Source organism: Hippoglossus hippoglossus, chromosome 7, assembly GCF_009819705.1.
Source record: "Hippoglossus hippoglossus isolate fHipHip1 chromosome 7, fHipHip1.pri, whole genome shotgun sequence".
Taxonomy (NCBI): domain Eukaryota; kingdom Metazoa; phylum Chordata; class Actinopteri; order Pleuronectiformes; family Pleuronectidae; genus Hippoglossus; species Hippoglossus hippoglossus.
In genome coordinates, this window is record NC_047157.1 from 1603024 (window position 1) to 1621528 (window position 18505).

General features: G+C 41.1%; 1 protein-coding gene across 1 annotated transcript; it reads left to right on the forward strand.

Annotated features, from left to right (window-relative positions):
- Positions 1–480: 480 nt before the first annotated feature.
- Positions 481–17716, forward strand: stk35 (serine/threonine kinase 35). Its single transcript, XM_034591469.1, has 3 exons — positions 481–1290; positions 3381–4198; positions 15614–17716. Exons 1-2 carry the CDS (start codon positions 744–746, stop codon positions 4127–4129), a joined length of 1296 nt encoding a protein of 431 aa, XP_034447360.1. The 5' UTR covers positions 481–743; the 3' UTR covers positions 4130–4198; positions 15614–17716.
- Positions 17717–18505: the final 789 nt, after the last annotated feature.

Sequence of the window (18505 nt, forward strand, 5' to 3'; positions counted from 1 at the left end):
TGATTTGTGAATATGGGCTATACAAATAAAATTTGATTGATTGATTGATTGATTGATTGATTGATCAACACAGGACAAAAGAACAGAACCTTACAAAGTATTAAAGATGAAGCTGCAGTCAATCTGTTTCACAGAATAAGTAAATATGAGTGTGTATAAATGAGGGCTCATGTGGTTTCTGTACAGTCAGTGTGAGGCTGTGGACATGCCTGTGTACAAGTGCCGCGGCCTCTCTCCTGAGGACCCGGATGTGTCTGTATATAGCGCCACAGAACATTTAAAATGCTAAAGACAATGAATAATAATAATAAAAATAATCATGGATCCTCCCCACGGTTGGTTTATGTTTCAAAACGAAAACAAACGTCGCGTGCTCACTGTATCCCCCACCTCTTCTACAGGAGCTCCTTCTCTCTCTCCACCAATCAGCGTGTGGGAGCTGCAGCGGAGGCCACGCCCTCTGTTCTGTTCCCGGTCCTCTGGAACATTTTGTTTATGAAGCTCAGCTCCTTGTTCCAGCTGCTCCTCTTCATCACGGCTCTTCCTCTCCCTCACAGCAGCTGGAACTGTGTGTTTATGAAGATCAGCGGCTCTTCCTCTTTAGGCTCTTGTTCACGGCTGAAACACACCAGACTGTCGGCAGGCTGGCGCTGAACCTCTGCGAACAACGAGCAGGCAGGCGTCAGGACGTCCAACTATTAGTTTAGATTTAAAGTAATGAAAGATAAACACGTCCTCCCTTCATGCTTACTTTCAACAAAAAAGAAGCTATGGATATTTGCGACGGGAAGAAGAGGAGAAAGGTAAGCGGCGTTGTGCGGGGCTGCAGGCGGAGTGTGGCCGCCAAGATGAAGAGGGAGGCCGGCATGGTCCTTCGCTCCCTCACGGTGGAGAACAACAACCACACGGAGCCAATGGTGGAGGAAGAGGACGACGACTGCTTCTCAATCGGCTTCCTGCGGAGCGAGCGGCCGCATCCCGGCACGGTGGTGTCTCCCCGGTACAATCTCCTGCGGGAGGTCGGCCGGGGCAGCTACGGGGTGGTTTATGAGGCTTTATCCCGGAAAACAGGGGCCCGGGTGGCGGTGAAGAGGCTCCACTGCGACGCCCCAGAAAACGTGGAGCTTGCTCTGGCCGAGTTCTGGGCCCTGACCAGCCTGGAGAACCGGCACCAGAATGTGGTCCAGCTGGACGAGTGCGTCCTGCAGAAGAACGGCCTGGCCCAAAAGATGAGCCACGGAAACAAGAGGTCCAGACAGTACCTGCGCCTGGTGGAGACGTCCCTCAAAGGTAAAGCTGCTGCCATGTTTACTACTCACGTGTTATTAGCACCAGCAGCCCTCGTAAGGAAAGAATCCATCCAGTCAGTAACAGGGCGCTAAGAGGTGAAGTGGGTCCTCACTCTAAAAGCACACATTCATGCTAGTCTTACTTAGTTGTTAACAAGGGGATAATTATCTGAAGCTCTCAATCCAAACTTCAGGATCACCTCTATTAAAGGTGCACTAGTCTCATATTTTAATAAAAGTTAAGTATTTTATTAGAAAGATAATTAACAAAATTGTTGTGTTTTTTAACTTGTGTAAACTTGTACAAAAGTCTATTTTGGCAGCAAGCTTCATCAACACCGTTGCCCTGGGTTTCCAATTAAATCAATTAAAAAATTAAACTTTTGCTTTTCGCAAATTTTTGACCTGTGTACTACTCAGAGTATTTACATTAATGTCCTGCTGTGAAAAGTAATCCAGAAATATATATATATATATCAGTACTTAAGCTAAATAATGTGGAAAATACAGCATGGGCCATAAACTCTAAAGTGTATGGTAATGTAAGGCTCAGTCTGTTAAAGGATTACAAAAAATCGTTCACAGGCATTTGTCTCCTTCTATCTGTCAGTGACTACTCTATAGGTTTCCTATAGCAGGCACATAGAGTACACTGTGTAGCCCTCGGCTCATAAGAGAACACAGTGTACTACTTGGCAACATGTTAACCCATTGCATGATGACTGGGATTTCAGACACTAAACAATGATGTCACAATTAAATGTGGTATATTAGAATGAAATACTGCAGCTTTATCATCTGACAGCTACATTTATATGGTATGTCTATATTATGCTATTAGCAGTTTGACCTACTTTCCATTTCCTTTGTTATTGCTCAGCATGCCCTAGGAGAAATTGATCCAAACTGTTCAATGTATCTTTTTTATATGAATACATTTTTGCATTGAAATACCAACAGCCTGATCTGTTTTCAAATAATCTTGTTCACAACTGAAAAGGGGTATAGTGTTTGCTTCTTTTCTTATAATAGCCAGGCTGTTATGTAAGTGCTACCATTCAGGCTTTTGAAATAAAATATTCATCTTGAGCTGACATCTTGTCATCTAGTCCTAATGTTTTTAGGATTTGAATACATGGCTTAAATGACTTGTATACCCACTTATGTTTTGTCTCAGTCCACTTAACCTAGTTTTTAAAGGTGTAAAGCCAAGTGGTCAGCAGCTATGGCACAACAGCCCACAGTGATCATTAGGGGAGGTCGTGTGGGGGAGCAGTGCTGTTTGGATGTTGTGTAAACCTGTTTCACTGCTTCTTCACACTTTTGAAAACTGGAGGAAGAGAAAGTCAAATCAAGAAGTGCCAATGTTTTTAGTCCAAGACTTTGGGATGATGGTTTATTGGATAAATCTGATTAGGTAGTGGACTAAAGAAGTGATATGTAAACATATCACTATTGTCTATTAGAGACAGATATATCAGAAGGTTCTTATTACGATGCAATATATTGACTGATAAATAACTAATATATCTTCTTAGACTTGTTTGAAGTTATTTTAAAACATTTTATCAGTTTGTTTGTGACCCATGAGAACCTTACACTCTAGAAAGTGTACAGCTGAAGAAATATCTTGGTCACAATTATTTTAATAACAAATAAATGGGGAAATGTGTTTTTATTTAACAAAACAAATATCAATCCATGTTTCGACCAAAAGTATGCAGAACTTTTGTCCAGGAACTCAAAGGTTCCTGCAGACCGTCGTTTGTCTGTGTTTCCAGTGTGGTCTAAAATCCAGGGGTGATTAGGCAAATTAGCTTGCTGATGTATTGCGGGGTAAAAAGATTACCCTGCAACTCTAGTGAGACCCTTGTCTAAATACAGGAACCATTGTCCCTGCAGTTGAACCGCAAGGACAATGTCAAATACCAAAGAAATGGTAGTGAAAGTGGCGCTGTAGTCATGTGGGACTTTACTTGTGTATTATTGATTGGTGTGGTGTTTAAGTATAGAATGAGTGTTGTGTCACAGTTTGAATGCTGTTATCTCACTGATCACGTTATCTGTCCCTTTCCAATCTGCTTGCTGCAGGGGAACGCATCCTGGGTTACCCAGAGGAGCCGTGCTATCTCTGGTTCGTCATGGAGTTTTGTGAGGGTGGAGACCTCAACCAGTACATCTTGTCCCGTCGGCCCGACCCCCACACCAACAGGAGCTTTATGCGGCAGTTGACGAGTGCAGTAGCTTTCTTACACAAGAACAACATTGTCCATCGTGATCTGAAACCAGATAACATTCTCATCTCACAGAAATCTGGTTCCCCTGTTCTCAAAGTCGCAGACTTTGGCCTCAGTAAAGTTTGTGCTGGCCTAAACTCCAAGAACAGTGAAGAACACCCTTCATCAGCCACAGCAGCAAGTGGCAGAGGCAGTAACCAGAATAACATCATCAACATTAACAAGTTCTGGTTGTCATCAGCTTGTGGCTCAGACTTCTACATGGCCCCGGAGGTGTGGGAGGGCCACTACACTGCCAAGGCTGATATCTTCGCCCTGGGCATCATCATCTGGGCCATGGTTGAGCGGATCACTTTCATTGATGCAGAGTCCAAGCGTGAACTGTTAGGCACCTACATACGGCAGGGCACAGAGATTGTACCTGTTGGGGAGGCCCTGTTGGAGAATCCCAAGATGGTTCTCCATATCCCTCAGAGGGCCAGGAGCTCCATGTCTGAAGGCGTGAAAAAACTCCTTCAAGACATGCTCGCAGTCAACCCTCAGGACAGACCAGACGCCTTCCAGCTGGAGGTGCGGATGGACCAAGTCACATGTGCTGCATGACAGCCCCCACCTTTCCGAACCTCTCCTTTTTTACCCTAACCAGTCAACGAAGGAACCTCTCCTTCCCAGGTAAGCTCAACCTCCTTCATAAGTTATTAGTGTAACTGTTAATCCAATCACTTTTTGAAAGCACTGGGTGTTGTGGTTTACTTATTTTAGTGCGTATTTCAATAAGACCTCTTCACTGCTCTGCCTTACAATGAAACAAGAAGCTATTTTATCACTGTCAGTAACCAGGCTGACATAACTACAGAGCTTTGAGTGGTTGATAAGACTAGAAATATGCTTAACAGTCCGTTTACCATTATTGAGCCACAAGTGTGGATCCTTTGACACATGTTGGCTTCCTACATGACTGTCACAGGATTAACAAGAGTGAAAGTATCTACTGCAGAGCACTGACGTCAAGACACATACCTGAGCCTCAAGATGACTGATGTTAACTAACTGACTGTGGACAAGTTGTTCAGGAATCTTCCTTGAATGATTGAACAAATACGCCAGTGCAGTTAAAGCTGAGATGAGGTAACAAGAGGTGTGCTGATGGCCTGTTAGTAGGTGGCGAGGTTGGTGTAAGAGATTGGAACACCCTGGGCCTCAGGGCAAACAGCCTGGGTTTGACTAAATACACACAGTCAGGGTGTGTGTATGAGAGAGTGAGGCAGAAAGCAATGAGTTATTTGCAGAGATGCTCTAACAGTGAAAGTTTTCGTTTGGTATTAACCTGTGTACATGTCCTGTTCACAGGACTTATGCTTCATCTGATTCATATTCAAACCTGACAGTGGATCACATCCCACCAGACATCACCTTATTCTGACTTCTGTTTTCATCGAATTACTTACTGTTACTGGCTGATGAGAATATCCTGACAACTGCATCACTACCTGTAGCTCCTTACTCAGTGATTTGCATGTTTCCTTGATGGAACTGCCCATGTACCCAGTTACCTGAAGCCTCTTTATTCCTACCACTGTGGATTGTGAGAGATGACTTGTTGCTGTAGGGAACTGGGATGCCTGTAACACATCTGAGTTAGCATGATATTTATTTCCAGAATTTAATTTAGCTGAAACCTCAGACTCAGACCACTTTCCAAAACATTAACGATGAAGCAGTGTTGTTCATTTGTCTTATAATAATGAGGCTAAAACAGGAATACTCAGCATACACATATACTTACTGCTTATGCTCACTCTATGAACATAATCACTTTACATAATCACAGTATGGTGTTCACATTAACTTTATTAATCGCATTACGATTGGATTATTGGTGTGTATTTAAACATGCAAGCCTCAAAGCACAACTATGGGAAATTGATGTATGGGTGCAAACAATGAGTTGTGGAAGTTTTGATACTACAGATCTTCCAATACAATTGTCCCTCCCTGATACCGATTCCGAAACCTTGATTTTGCATATTGGCTGATACTGATCTGATACTAGTGCATTTTAGAAAATAACTTGTATAACGTGTTCTAACAGCTATGTTAGTAACCATGTCTGCAATTGATGATTGCTATCATTGTTGTATGGTCTGGCTGAGGTTAAACCCGTTGAGAAAAACAAATGCAGTCAAATAATAAAGAACATAGAACATCTTTTATTATCGAGTTTGACTGTTATAAAGGGAAAAAAAACACAAACAAGAGTAAATCTGGGAATGCACAACAAATACTTCCTTTAAATAGCTGCCAAAGTCTACCCACAGTTATTAAAATAGAAGAGTTTTAAACAGTACAAGAAAAGTACAAAACAGTGCAACAGCACCTACAAAAGTAAAAACATTTAGGGAATGAATAACAATTGTTATTACTTGTCTTGTAATTGGTGACACTAATGACCCCCTTGAAACTGAGGTCCTATATATGGTACACATCGCCGTTTTACTTCACTACCGGAAATCTCTACTTCTTTGCTGCTCTAAAATAAGTACTTGCCAGGGGTAGTACAGCTGCTGTCTTGGAGCTGTTAAGAAGAAGTGATATAATGAAAATGGTAGTTTTATCTGGATGAAACTAATATACTTTAAAGATGTGGTATCAGGGTGGTACATAGATTATCATACTCACCAATGCCCGACCTGGCATTTTTTGTATTGGAACACCTCTAATTATTCCACTATACTCATCGCCTTTTGTGCATGGAGATATAAAAATATACTATATTTTTTCTTATACCTTTTATAATAGTTTTTGAGAATATTCATTCAGAAAGTCAGCTAACATGGTATGTGGGGGGGAAAATGATCAAAACTTAATCTTAATCCTGACAACCTCACGGATTTTACTACTTTTGTATGACTTAGAGAAATGCCATCTCCCACCCCTCCCCCAAAACAAACATGCACACTCAGTAGGTAGTGTGCAAGTAACTACTGCAGTGTAGGAAAAGTGTCCCTTAAAATGGTAATTGTCTGAGTTTGCTATTTAGAGCAGAAACTCCTTGTAGCACATCAATCAGCTGCTGAGTGGATGCTCAGTGACCTGAACTGTCCGTCTGTTTGTTTGAACCTGAACCCTGCATTCACAAAGACTAATCCCAGCATTTGTTTGACAATTAGCCATCCAATCCTGTACCCACTCTCTGTTAACCCCTCATTGTAAACTCATGCCCAGAGATGACACACACACACACACACACACACACACACACACACACACACACACACACACACACACACACACACACACACACACACACACACACACTCTTTGTGACGTAACACCTCTCGGTCGACGATGGCTCTGAAGATGCCATTGCGTGTTAGTCCATCGCAGCAGATTGGCCTTGTTCTCTTGTGGCATGATAGGATGGCGAGTTACGCAACAGGCCCAGATCCCTGCTCTGGTTCAATGAGAAAAGCTGTCATCTAAAAGAGAGAGAGGGATTAGTGCTGCAAACAGGGGAGGGAGGGGGGGGGGTGCTGACAACGTCAGCATGACGATACTCAAATCACTGATGAGATTTAGCACCAATGGAACAGAAACTATCTATAGTCTGATGGGACATATATTTGACTGATGTTATTTCTCAGTGATGTGCTCCAGTCACAACTTATTGATCACTTTTAAATCTATAAAGATGAAGTGTTTAATTAGTTTGTTCAGTGTGACCCAAAGCTATTATTTAATTTCTGTTGAAACGAGAAACAGAGAAGTTACCATTCCTCAACACCAGATGTTTAAACAACCTGACAATTCTGTATTTTCACCACTTTGTTTGTTGGTTGGTTGTTTCCTTTCCTCAACATTGCAAGAGATTATCACATTTCAATCAATTTCTCAGGAAATAAAGTCTTGATCTGGATGATATGATATCATATATCTTTATTATATTTATTGGGTTGAGCTCTACGTAGCCTTTGTTAAAAAAAATCACAAATGTCGGTTAAAATTAAGTGATGACATTTTTATCCAAAAGGTCAGAAGTCAATTTCACAGTAACATCTTAATGTTCTGGAAAACATTTTTCTGACCATAGCTCAGGAACAGAAGGGCACATTGTAAATTTCCCGATTGGTTGGCGAAAGTGGTATTTCTCGTCCTATGTTTAAGAGCTAGACAGATGTGTTTGGTCTTGGTGGAAGATGTACTCTACTGAGGGACGTTGTAGTTGTTCTAATAATGCTTTTAATGTTAAAAGAATAGATTTGGAATTGAGGCGTATAACAATTATTAAGATATATTTTTAAATTGTCAACATTTTCTATATATAGCCTGCTGATATTAATCAATATCTGATTTGCCTGAGTTATGAGATGATAATAATAATAATAGAATAATAATAATAATAATTTATACCACTCATTCTTTGAGGGTCTGGGGGGACTGACACCAAGGTCATCAGTCCATCATAATAAGTCAAACCACCATCGACGCTTAGATTGACACATACCGGCAAATGAGAGTTTCCAATTCTCCTGCATGTGTTTGGACTGTGGGAGGAAGTGGGGGTACCTGCAGAAAACCACACAGACATGAGGAGAACATGACAACTCCACACAGAAAGAACCCATGACCTTCTTATGGCACCATGCATCTGATATGCTCATCCCCACCCACCTGAACACACACACACACACACACACACACACACACACACACACACACACACACACACACACACACACACACACACACACACACACACCACTGCAGCTAAATGTATTACACTGTATTGATTATGCTAATGATGTTTACTTATGATTATTAGCATCAGAGCTTAGTATACCTGTATATTCCCCCGATGCCATCCAGCATCCCAGTATTTCACTTTACACACTCAGCGTCATATGCTCATGATAATATTAAGTTAGTTTGACATAGTCAGATATATTGTTTAATCTTAATTCATTCATTAATTTTTATTTTATTTCGAACATGTACATTAAAAAAGCAAATTTATACAAACAAGTGGGAAAAAAGTATTGTTCAGACACTTTAAATCTACACATTTGAAAAGGAGTCAGAAGAAGTACAAATTTATTTAATCTCACCCCTTCTCAATGATTTACATTTCATGTCATTTAGCTGATATCTGTGCCATATATTGTATATAATGTACAAAATATATGCAATAATAAATACAATATAAATAGTAAAAATATGGCTATATATATTTATACAAACTCGTACACCTACATACTCAAAAACGAATTTGCATTGTTATATATAGCAAAAGGAGAGGAAGATAAACTAAGGAACAATAAATATTAAGTGACCAAATATTGAAACAGTACCCCTGCAGGTTAATGTCAAATCCCCTCTTCATCCCTGTACCTCGTGAACAATATATCTTTGTACTTTATTCTAAACTGGGTTATGTTTGGACTTTGTTATAACTCCGCATTCTAACTGTTCCATACCTTACTCCACAGATTGAGATGCAAAAACTGGTTGTTCTGGCAAACTGTACAAAATCCAAACCGTTTTCCACTTTAAAATCAAACAATAAAAAACAATACAATAGAGAAAAGCAACAAACACTCCAATTGAAGAAGCTGCAACTACACAGAGTTTGATGGCATCATTTCTTAAAAAGTGACTTAAACTGTTCATCATAAGAGACCAATTGCTTCAGCTCTAAAAGTTACTGTTCTTACATTAGCTCAAACTTTATTTACATTTCTATCCTGCGGTTTGATGTTACTTATCAGCTGACCTATGGACCAGTAACTCAATAATATTGACTGATGTAGCATGGGTATGTAGGAATTTCCTGATTTCATCAAAGCTTTCTTACAGTGATGGTGTTGGCTACATTTCAGCCTAATCATTTGTCAATTCTATGTTGACCTCACTGCTCTGTGCTCGGCCTACACAGCTGTCAAGTGTTTGTGATGAACAGAGATTATCCACAACTACATTTGCAAGGCACTGCCCAAAAAAATTCCCATGCACTTAAAATTAAGCTCTCAAATGAGAGAAGCCCTGTAGTGGTGGTAATTTAAAAGAAAAATAACATCTGAGACTGTGAATATTAAATGACATCAGACATTTTGTCAACATCTTAACACTACCACGAGTATCTCTGTTTGGTACACACACACCATCATCCCTCCCTCCTCCCTGCCTCCCTGTCCTGAGCTGGACAATGAGAGTGCTCCTAGTTCAGGGCTTATGGAGGCTTGTGTCGGGAACATTTTGTCCTCTCGCAGCCTGCCAGCCGTGTGCCGCCTCAGTTTAAACCAGGACAGAGCACTGTAAGCTCTAGCCCTCCCCATGTGTACACCCTGTATTTTAGGAATCCTTGTTGATTCCATTGACAGCCTGATCAGGCTTTTACAAGTTGAGGCATTTTCAGGGTGTTGTCCTTGTGCTGCACCTATGAATACCTCCTGCACCATAATGACTATGCTGTTGCCTTCAAGCTGGTATGATGTTTTTCTCTTTGCATGTCTTCAATCCTTATCTCTGTATTCCAAAGCAGTGTACATTTCAAACAAAGGCAGTACGGTCAGAGAGAATGCTGATCCCGCTCCTCTAAAGGAAATTAGGTTGTTTGGACAGCAGTTTGAAGCCAGGGTACAGTATGTTCTCTGTTGGCTCAGTCAGTGGGGGGTATTATAGAAGGCCTGAGAAATGCCAAAGGAAGGCTACCTTTTATGAGATTTGGGAGCGGGTGTGATGAGCGCATTGGTTTTCTTATGCAACCTGGTTTAAACGTCTGGTTTCACTGGCTGTAAAGCTTGTTAAAATGTCCTCAGGGTTCAGAGCAACAACTGCAAACACAAGTTCTTACACAAATGATTCTGGTGAAGCACCTCTTTGTGTTCTTGTTTGTATTATTATACAAAGGCTGAGGGTTAGAGAGTAAGATGAAAAGTAAAAAGCAAGTTCAATATAGTGTAACCACTTTAATTTCATTTTTTACAAAACCTTCCCATTAAAAAAAAAACAATTTAGGATGGACCTTCCAGCGTCCTGGAAACCCTGTGATCCCACGGGGTTCAGGAATAACATTGATCCACATTTTTTCCAGTCCACTGTCCCCATTCATGGTGGCTGTGGTGGATCTAATGGTTTGTAAGCTCTTTACACTGTGTTAATCTCCTCATAGTCAGCGCAGCGTCTATCACACCCTCACAGCTCACTGCAGGTGCTGTACGTGATAATACTTTGGCTGGATTCTTTTTGGTGCTTGTGTGTTTTCACTGCTGACGGTTCATGTTGTTTGATGGCTCTAACAAAGCTGTCCTGGCTCTTTTTGGCCTGTAAATAATAGATGAAAAGAGGTGTGGTCAGCATCTGTTGCAGAAAGCAAAGATTTGGATTTGCTGTGTCACTGCCGTTGTCGACTGCACGCTCTGTCCTCTGACAAAATGAGAGTCTGAGAAGTTCAAGATGGGAGGATTACCTGAGAGCTGCAGATGGTCAAACAAACAGTCAAACAAACCTTTGACCAATGTCAGCTGTTTTCTAACTCTACTCAAACTTTGAGGAAGTTTGTGACAAGCTTTTTCAGGACCAGCCTTCCCTCCCAATTGGTAAATGTTTCTAATCTTTAGGCTTGATTGAAAGTATCCAGAATTTGGACAAATAATAATATCGTTCTTCCAGGTAATTCCCGGAATTTGATGACATCACCAGGGATCATAGGACACTGACATATTATTGACCAAGCAGTTCATTGAGTAAACAAAAGACTGACAGATTAATTGACATTAGTGGTGGTCCTACTCCCATTTTGTGGCATTCAGATAATAATTGCATTTTTCCCGATGTCTGCCTTGCATCCTGGGAGATGGTTGTTGTTCATTTTTCATTTTCACTCGTTTCTGTAGTTTTTTTGTCTCCCTCTTTCTTTGGCAGTTTTCCCAATGAAGTTCTGTTGACATTGATTTACTGGATTTTATGAGTAGTAACCATCAATTCTGAAAGAGCCAGACTGCTGTTATTGTGGAGTTTATCACGACAGAGTGACACATCTCTTTTCATCTGCAGCTCTGTGTTATTTGAAAGAACATACCCATTTGACTGAATGCCATACGAGCCCTTGAAATGTCACATTGTTGAATTTGCCCACTCATTATCTAAGGTGTCCAACCTTCTTGAAATGCTTTGTCAGGTTGGCATCAAGGGAAAGGCACACACCTAAACTTTCATGATGAATAGTGTTCGTGAGTGCCAGCCATGAGGAATGTGTTGCTTTGCATGCCGCACACCCACAATACCACTGTGAGCGTGTAAAAAGCCAGTTTTCCCTCTCGTAATCATGGCGAGCTACCACAGCGTCCCAGGATAACAAGGAACCAGCCCCCACCACTTCCCTAAAGTCTTTGCTGTTTTTAATAAGTGTGTCTGTTTTGGGTTATTCCACAATAAATAGTCGGCAGGATGGCTAAGGAGGCAGCAGGTCCAAGTTTGTTCAATATTTGCTCGGTTTTGACCTCTGCTTTGTTTCGTTGTGTTTTGTTTATTTATGTAGCAGTAATACCTCCAACAGAGCAGTGCACAGAAAAATGATACACTGACTTCACCATGGGTCTGACCAGAGGGGGTTTCAAATGTTTACATGATGCACCATGACAGTTTTACCAGGGGTCAGCATTCAGTAGCATTTAGACCACAGAACACAAAGTGACTGACCGGTCTTTGTTAAAAAAGAATATTAATATGAATCGACAAGAGGAGTAGGCACATTCCTGCTTGTTTATCTTTCATTAAAGACCCTGAAAACCTGAAAACAGAGATTGAATTCCTCTTGCTGCCACATTTAGTTTCTGCAACCTGGCAACCATGTTCATCAGTTTTTGGGCTGCACATGGATGTCTGTGTGGACATGAGCAAACATTTTTAATTACTTGTTATGCTGATGAATTGATTTAGGCCTAACTCTTATGTGACAGCTTTATTAGCTTCTGTCCAGCGGGATGTCAATTTGGTTTGTGTAGTGCAATAGAGAAAATGGTTGTAATCGTGCCACTGCAGAGAGGTCAGAGCTCAGGGTCCTGTACTGAACAACACCAATGGAACTGACAGGAGTTTGCTCTCAGCAGGTCAAGGACAGGTGATCATTGGACAGAAAACCGCCTTATCCTTCCCACACTTCTGAGCACTTGTATGAGCAAGTCTGAAGCATTCTGAGCCTGTACTCAGTTTCTCTGTGCCTCAACAGATCCCTCATACTTTTACTACTAGTTTTACTGTTTCTATACATTCTCAACCACAGGACCATTAGTAGCTATTGAGAGAGTCCCCATATCAGAGTATCTTCTTTTCACCTTCTTCATACCGGCTTCACTTTGAAAGAAAGAGAGCTCCCTCTTTGTCAAAGCATTTCTGACCGAGGTGTGCTGCTCCTTGTAGAACATCTTAAGGAAACTATAATTTTATTTCTGATCATGTAAGCGCTTGATGAGAGTTGTCATTCGGATCCACTTCATTTTGAAAGGAAAAAAATCACGTGTTGCTCTCAGCTCAAAGTTGTGTAACCAATTCTTGGTTGGGTGTATACTCGGGTATGAGAGGCATGTTTGTAAAACGGGTGCCTCAGGTCAGTCAGTTCAGAGTGTTCACACACAAGGACACCAGTTTCTCCGAGAGGATGCTCAAAGCTGCTGCTGTAAAACCAAGAGGTGACAAACAAAAAGTCTGAATGCTGAAGAATTAGTCAGGCTGCTGAGTTCAAGCAGGCATCTCAGTACTGTTGACTCAATGAGTATGTCAATAAATGACAGGAAAACAGGGTTCATGTCAGAAATGAATGGAATTCCTTTTGCTTGTCCAAAGCTTAGAGATGAACAAAGGAGGTTCAACGAGCCACCAGCAGCCTCTGTCAACCCCTCATCCAGAAAACAGGTCCATAGTGCCTGGCTTTTAACTGGACGGTGCACTGCCAGACAGCCCTGCTGTGGCAATAAGGTACACAGGAACCCTTATTGACCATGTTGGGAAGCGTAGTCTTTATTTATGTATGTGTGAGTAGAATTAGAAGAGCTCTTCTTCAGCAGTGACAACTGCACTTTCCATTCAGCATATCAAAACAATGCATATCCTTGCAGTGTATTTACGAAGATCTCCAACATGCGTGCATCTCGCTAAGCTGACCCATTTGTGTTCATACCATGTGCTGTGTGGTTATGCAACACATAAAAAGAGGAACAATCTGCTGCTTGCCTGAGCTTGTGGCATGTCAGAGGCTGGGCTATTATTAGAGCACAGCACTGAACTAAACCTGGCCACATCTGCAGTAATACTCTCAGGTGTCAAGTGCAGGTAATTGTGGAAATACTGCATATTAATACTGTGACGCAGCCTATGACTTTAAATTCGTTGTTTTGATTGTGAAGCTGAGCTGTGGGGACATTTTAGGGTTGGAAGTTCCTTCTAGGTGCCTGAGCAAAATCAAATAGTATTTCATTAATCATGGTTTGATTTTATAAGAGATTTATCTGATGCTTTTAGCAGAATTATATAGAAGTACAGAATTATACACAGATCAGACACAACATTAAAACTAGTTACCTGTTGTGGGTTGTCACGATACTAGAATTTCCAACTCGATACCAATACCCAGGAAAATACTCGATACAAAAAAATTAAGAGGCATACATTTTTTAAAACAAAGATCAGAACAATAAAGACAATAACATCAACATCACTGTATGTCCAGTTGCTGGTTGACTTTTCTCAGCTGCAATCTAGGACTTAAAGACAGTTTTTAGACACAAACAGTTGTGTTTTCCTGTTTAATGAACACTCTACTAACGTTACAGGCAGGAGTGATAACTTTTGCTGTCTAGCTCCCACATTAACGTTAGTCGTCTTATTATTAGCCATAGCCGCTAGCTTATTGATAACTTAACAGACGGCTAATGTGGCTATTGGCTAATTGCTAATAGTTAACGGCTAATGTTGTAGTGTGCCGCTGGCCAGGTTTACATTTATAATAACTGTCTAATACTTTAATTGTTGAAACTGGAGCGTTACTGACCTATTGAAATGCATCATAAAGACCAGGGTGTTGGTCTTTAAGATGCTTCGCCAAGTTTGTTGTGCTACTCGACTTCGTCGCCACCACGTTCCCTGGTCGTTTGCCTTGTATCTAAAATGCGTCCAACCGGCACCTTTTTTCATTTTCAACTTCAACTGGTTGCGAAGGCCCTTCAGCAGCAGCACTTGCCATGTTAAGTTAGTTTTATGCTGGCGACACAAGATCAGTTTTGTGAACGTCAACTTGTTCATGTGTTCAGCTGCTAGTGAGGGGAGGGTTTGTGTGTCTGCCTGTCTGCAGCGGTGCTGTGTGAAGTTTTGTGTCAACTGAAAGAGGCAAAGACGCACTGCTGGTATCGATACTGTTGCAAATGAGTATCGAATGTTATGTATCGATTAATATCTGAGTATCGGTTTTTTTGACAACCCTAGTTGTGGCAGGTCGGTGTATATGTGTGGCCTGTTCAGAAATACTTCATTCTGAACCATCAGTAATTTGATTTAAAACTAATTCAGCAGTTTCCGGTGTTTTACATGGCTTCATGGCCTGTAGAAGTTGAAAGACACTGATCAGCAACAATATTAAAACCAGCTACATGTTATAATGTTGTTGCTGGTGGCTGCATATACTACAAGTCTAAATGCTTATATTTACAAAGGGAATTTATAAAGGAGGACAACAGCTTGATTAACTTGGTCAGATTGTTTTCAGTGTCTCTGCTGCCTCACTTGAACAACAAGCTAATCCAGCAAACAGCCATATATTTATCCATTATTTTTCAATGGTGGTGCATAGAATGTAAAAGGCTTCCGGACATAAATTTGCATCACATACACAAATGTTTGAACACTATTGTTTGCACCCTATCACCTTTAAACATTTCCCAACTTAAAGATGTAGATGCATTTTGAAGCTTCTCTAAAAGCAAGTCCTTATTCCTAGTGATTAATGATGATATTCATGCCTAAAGTTGTGGTTGTCTTGTATAAACATTGTTTCTGTGTTTCTCCATGCTGACCTGTTCATTCTTTGTGTCCCTGCAGCTTTGTTTACCACACGGACATGGACTCTGATGGAAAAAGGGACTGACACACTGAACTGTGAACAATCCACGATCATAATTTGACTTGGAAGTGATGGACGAGCTGATGATTCCGAAACTCTGGGACAGGTACATGAAGTAAATCAGACCACAGCCGTGTACTCCCATCACCAGCCATTCCCAGTCACTGTCACCATGACGCTGAGGATGTTTCACTGGAGGATAATGTATCCAAGAGCGGATTAGATGTGATAGCCATGTGTTGTTTTATATTTGTTTATTTGTCCCCCACAGTCTCAGTATAGGCCTGCTCTTCCCTAACATTTGTAATGTATTGAGCTGTGGCACAGGTTACCTTATTGGATTGTATGAGTGTTCTGAAATCAAAGCATGGGCTTGCCCACATGTTACTAGATATGATGGTATCGACAGCAGACGACACGACACTGCCCCGTACATCCTCGTGCCTTAAACATGATTCACACCAAGTGCGATTTGGAATTTTAAATATAATAATTTAATGAGTTTAAGTGGAGGTGCACATACCTAGACAAACTCTATGAGTCAGGAATTCCTTTCGTCATATGCAGGTTTCTGTCAATCAACCAATTGACTCTTTTGCTTTCAATGATGTCATACTATTCAACAATATTCTGGGCAGCAATAATGTGAAGTTGGACTGTGATAATCTGGTGTCTTTGCTCTACCCTAAAGCTCGAGTGCAGCCATAATGCTGAAGCTGAGTTCAGCTTTAACTCAAATGAAGATATCGTTGTTTCAGTGTCACATGTTTGCTCATGTAAAGAAGGTTACAAGGATTTCACAAATCTGTGCCACACTCTGGAGGCAAATTAACTGTGAATATTAATATGGTTATTGTGTTGTTTTGAAGGGGTACTAGAGAATTCACACATTAGAAGTAGCAGGCCTGTATCAACTCCAATCAGTACTGTGCAGTTGTTAGTCAGACAATGTCCAGCAGAGAATCCGACTGGTTTTCTGGGGCATTTGTTTCTGTTGAATCCAAAGAACATCCAATTGTGTTTATCATCACTGCAAAACTTAGTATGAACATGTTTTCAAAATTAATTTATGACCAAGAAACAATTGGGATAATTTGGTGGACTAACATCTATTACGGTCATTTTGTACTGAATGTTTTTTTTTTCTTTTTTTACATTGAGGTTAACGTGGCATTTGATGACTCCTCACAAACAGAAATAACACTGTAAACTTGGAGATATCAAGTTAATGGGTTACTTGCAATTGTGTGTCATTAAGAGATATGGAGTGATGTTCTATATGCTACCTTTTGAGTTTTAAGCTTTCTGATTGTTGTGATATGATTAACGGGTCATTCTATGGGAACACCTGAGCAGTATTGAGCCATCTTTGGTCAAATTTTTCTTGAGTATCTGAGTTGAGGACTCTCACAGGAAATTTGCCATCTGGAAATAATCTCAAAGTATCCATGGGATACCCATGCTTACTGTCCCTTCCCTCCTCCCCTCTTTATTGAATTATTTCAGACTCTTTGCAGTGACATGCAGCTCTGTAGAACACATCCAGGCAGTGGTTGGTTGGAGCTTACTATTTTTGCATTGTGTTGAATATCAGTTTTGCTCTGATCATCCAACTACATGTACATCCTGTGGTTTAACACAAATATTGAGCCACACGTCTCAACAAAGTTCAAATGCACAGAATAATTCATATAGAAAAAAGCATACAGTGGTGATCCTGGAAAAGGATCATAAAAGGGTTTGCATGTTCGAGACCTAGAATACTTCTATCTTCCTCTCTCCAGCACAGATGAGACAAATGGTCCGAACCTCCTCTCGGCTTCATAGCACTGTGTAGCACCTGGGTCGAGTTCAGTGACTCAGCAGTAGTTGTAGTAGACTTTGAGGCGTTTTGTAGTGTGGTCCTACCTCATCCTCAGCACTCTGAAACTTCCTGTCTATATGACTCATTAATAACCTCGTCTTACTTTCTGAAACCAGGGGCACTTTGATGGGACAGAACTTCTTCAATCCTGAATCAGCCTCTGACTGACTACTCTATGGTGTATGCTTAGCTACAAGGAACATCTTGCTTTCCCCTTGATAAAGGCTTCATCTGCAGCACAGAAGTAGTCCTTCCTCATGACCAGACCACAATCATTCTGTTTGTGTTCAATAGCTACAGCTCCCATAAGGTTATATTAGCATCTATGCCTCAGAGCATTTTAAACAAATTAGTATAGCCGTGTTCAGACATGACCTGCGTGTAAAATCTGGAGAAGTGGTGTAGTGGTGCAGTCGGGTGCAGCAGACAGACACAGGAAGTGATGTATTAACTCGGATGCAGAGCTCACGTGATCATGTTTACAGCATCGTCGTTGTCTCTGCTCTTGACATCTTCGCCAGTGTCTTCTACGTCTATGACACAGCTTTTTCACCCGAAAAATATTATTTTCCTCTTGTTTTTTTCCCGTTTTTGTGTCTGTCGTGTTTTGGAAGCTTAAGCAACCCCCCCACTCGCTCGCAGTTAACCCAGCGAATATATCCCCTGCTGTGTTCACACATCGACTTTTCCTGAAGTTCTACGGACTTTATACTAGGAGGCCAGTCGGAGCCTCTCACTCAGATATTTGCGTTCACACATGCACCTCCTCCGGATAAAATACAGAGGATCTGCTGAGATCAGTGCATGACTGAAAGCAGCTTATGATACTCTGACCATGTCTGAGGTGTTGCTAGCTGTTCCCCTTGAGAAGCAGGGCAAGAAAACCTGCCACCATAGTTTCCTTGTGGCTTCTTCCCACTGCCTACCTAGTCTCAAAAGTAGAAATTTAGCAGAATGTGCTTCTTTTCAATGTAAATCTGATTTAAAATGCTGGCACATGTGCTTA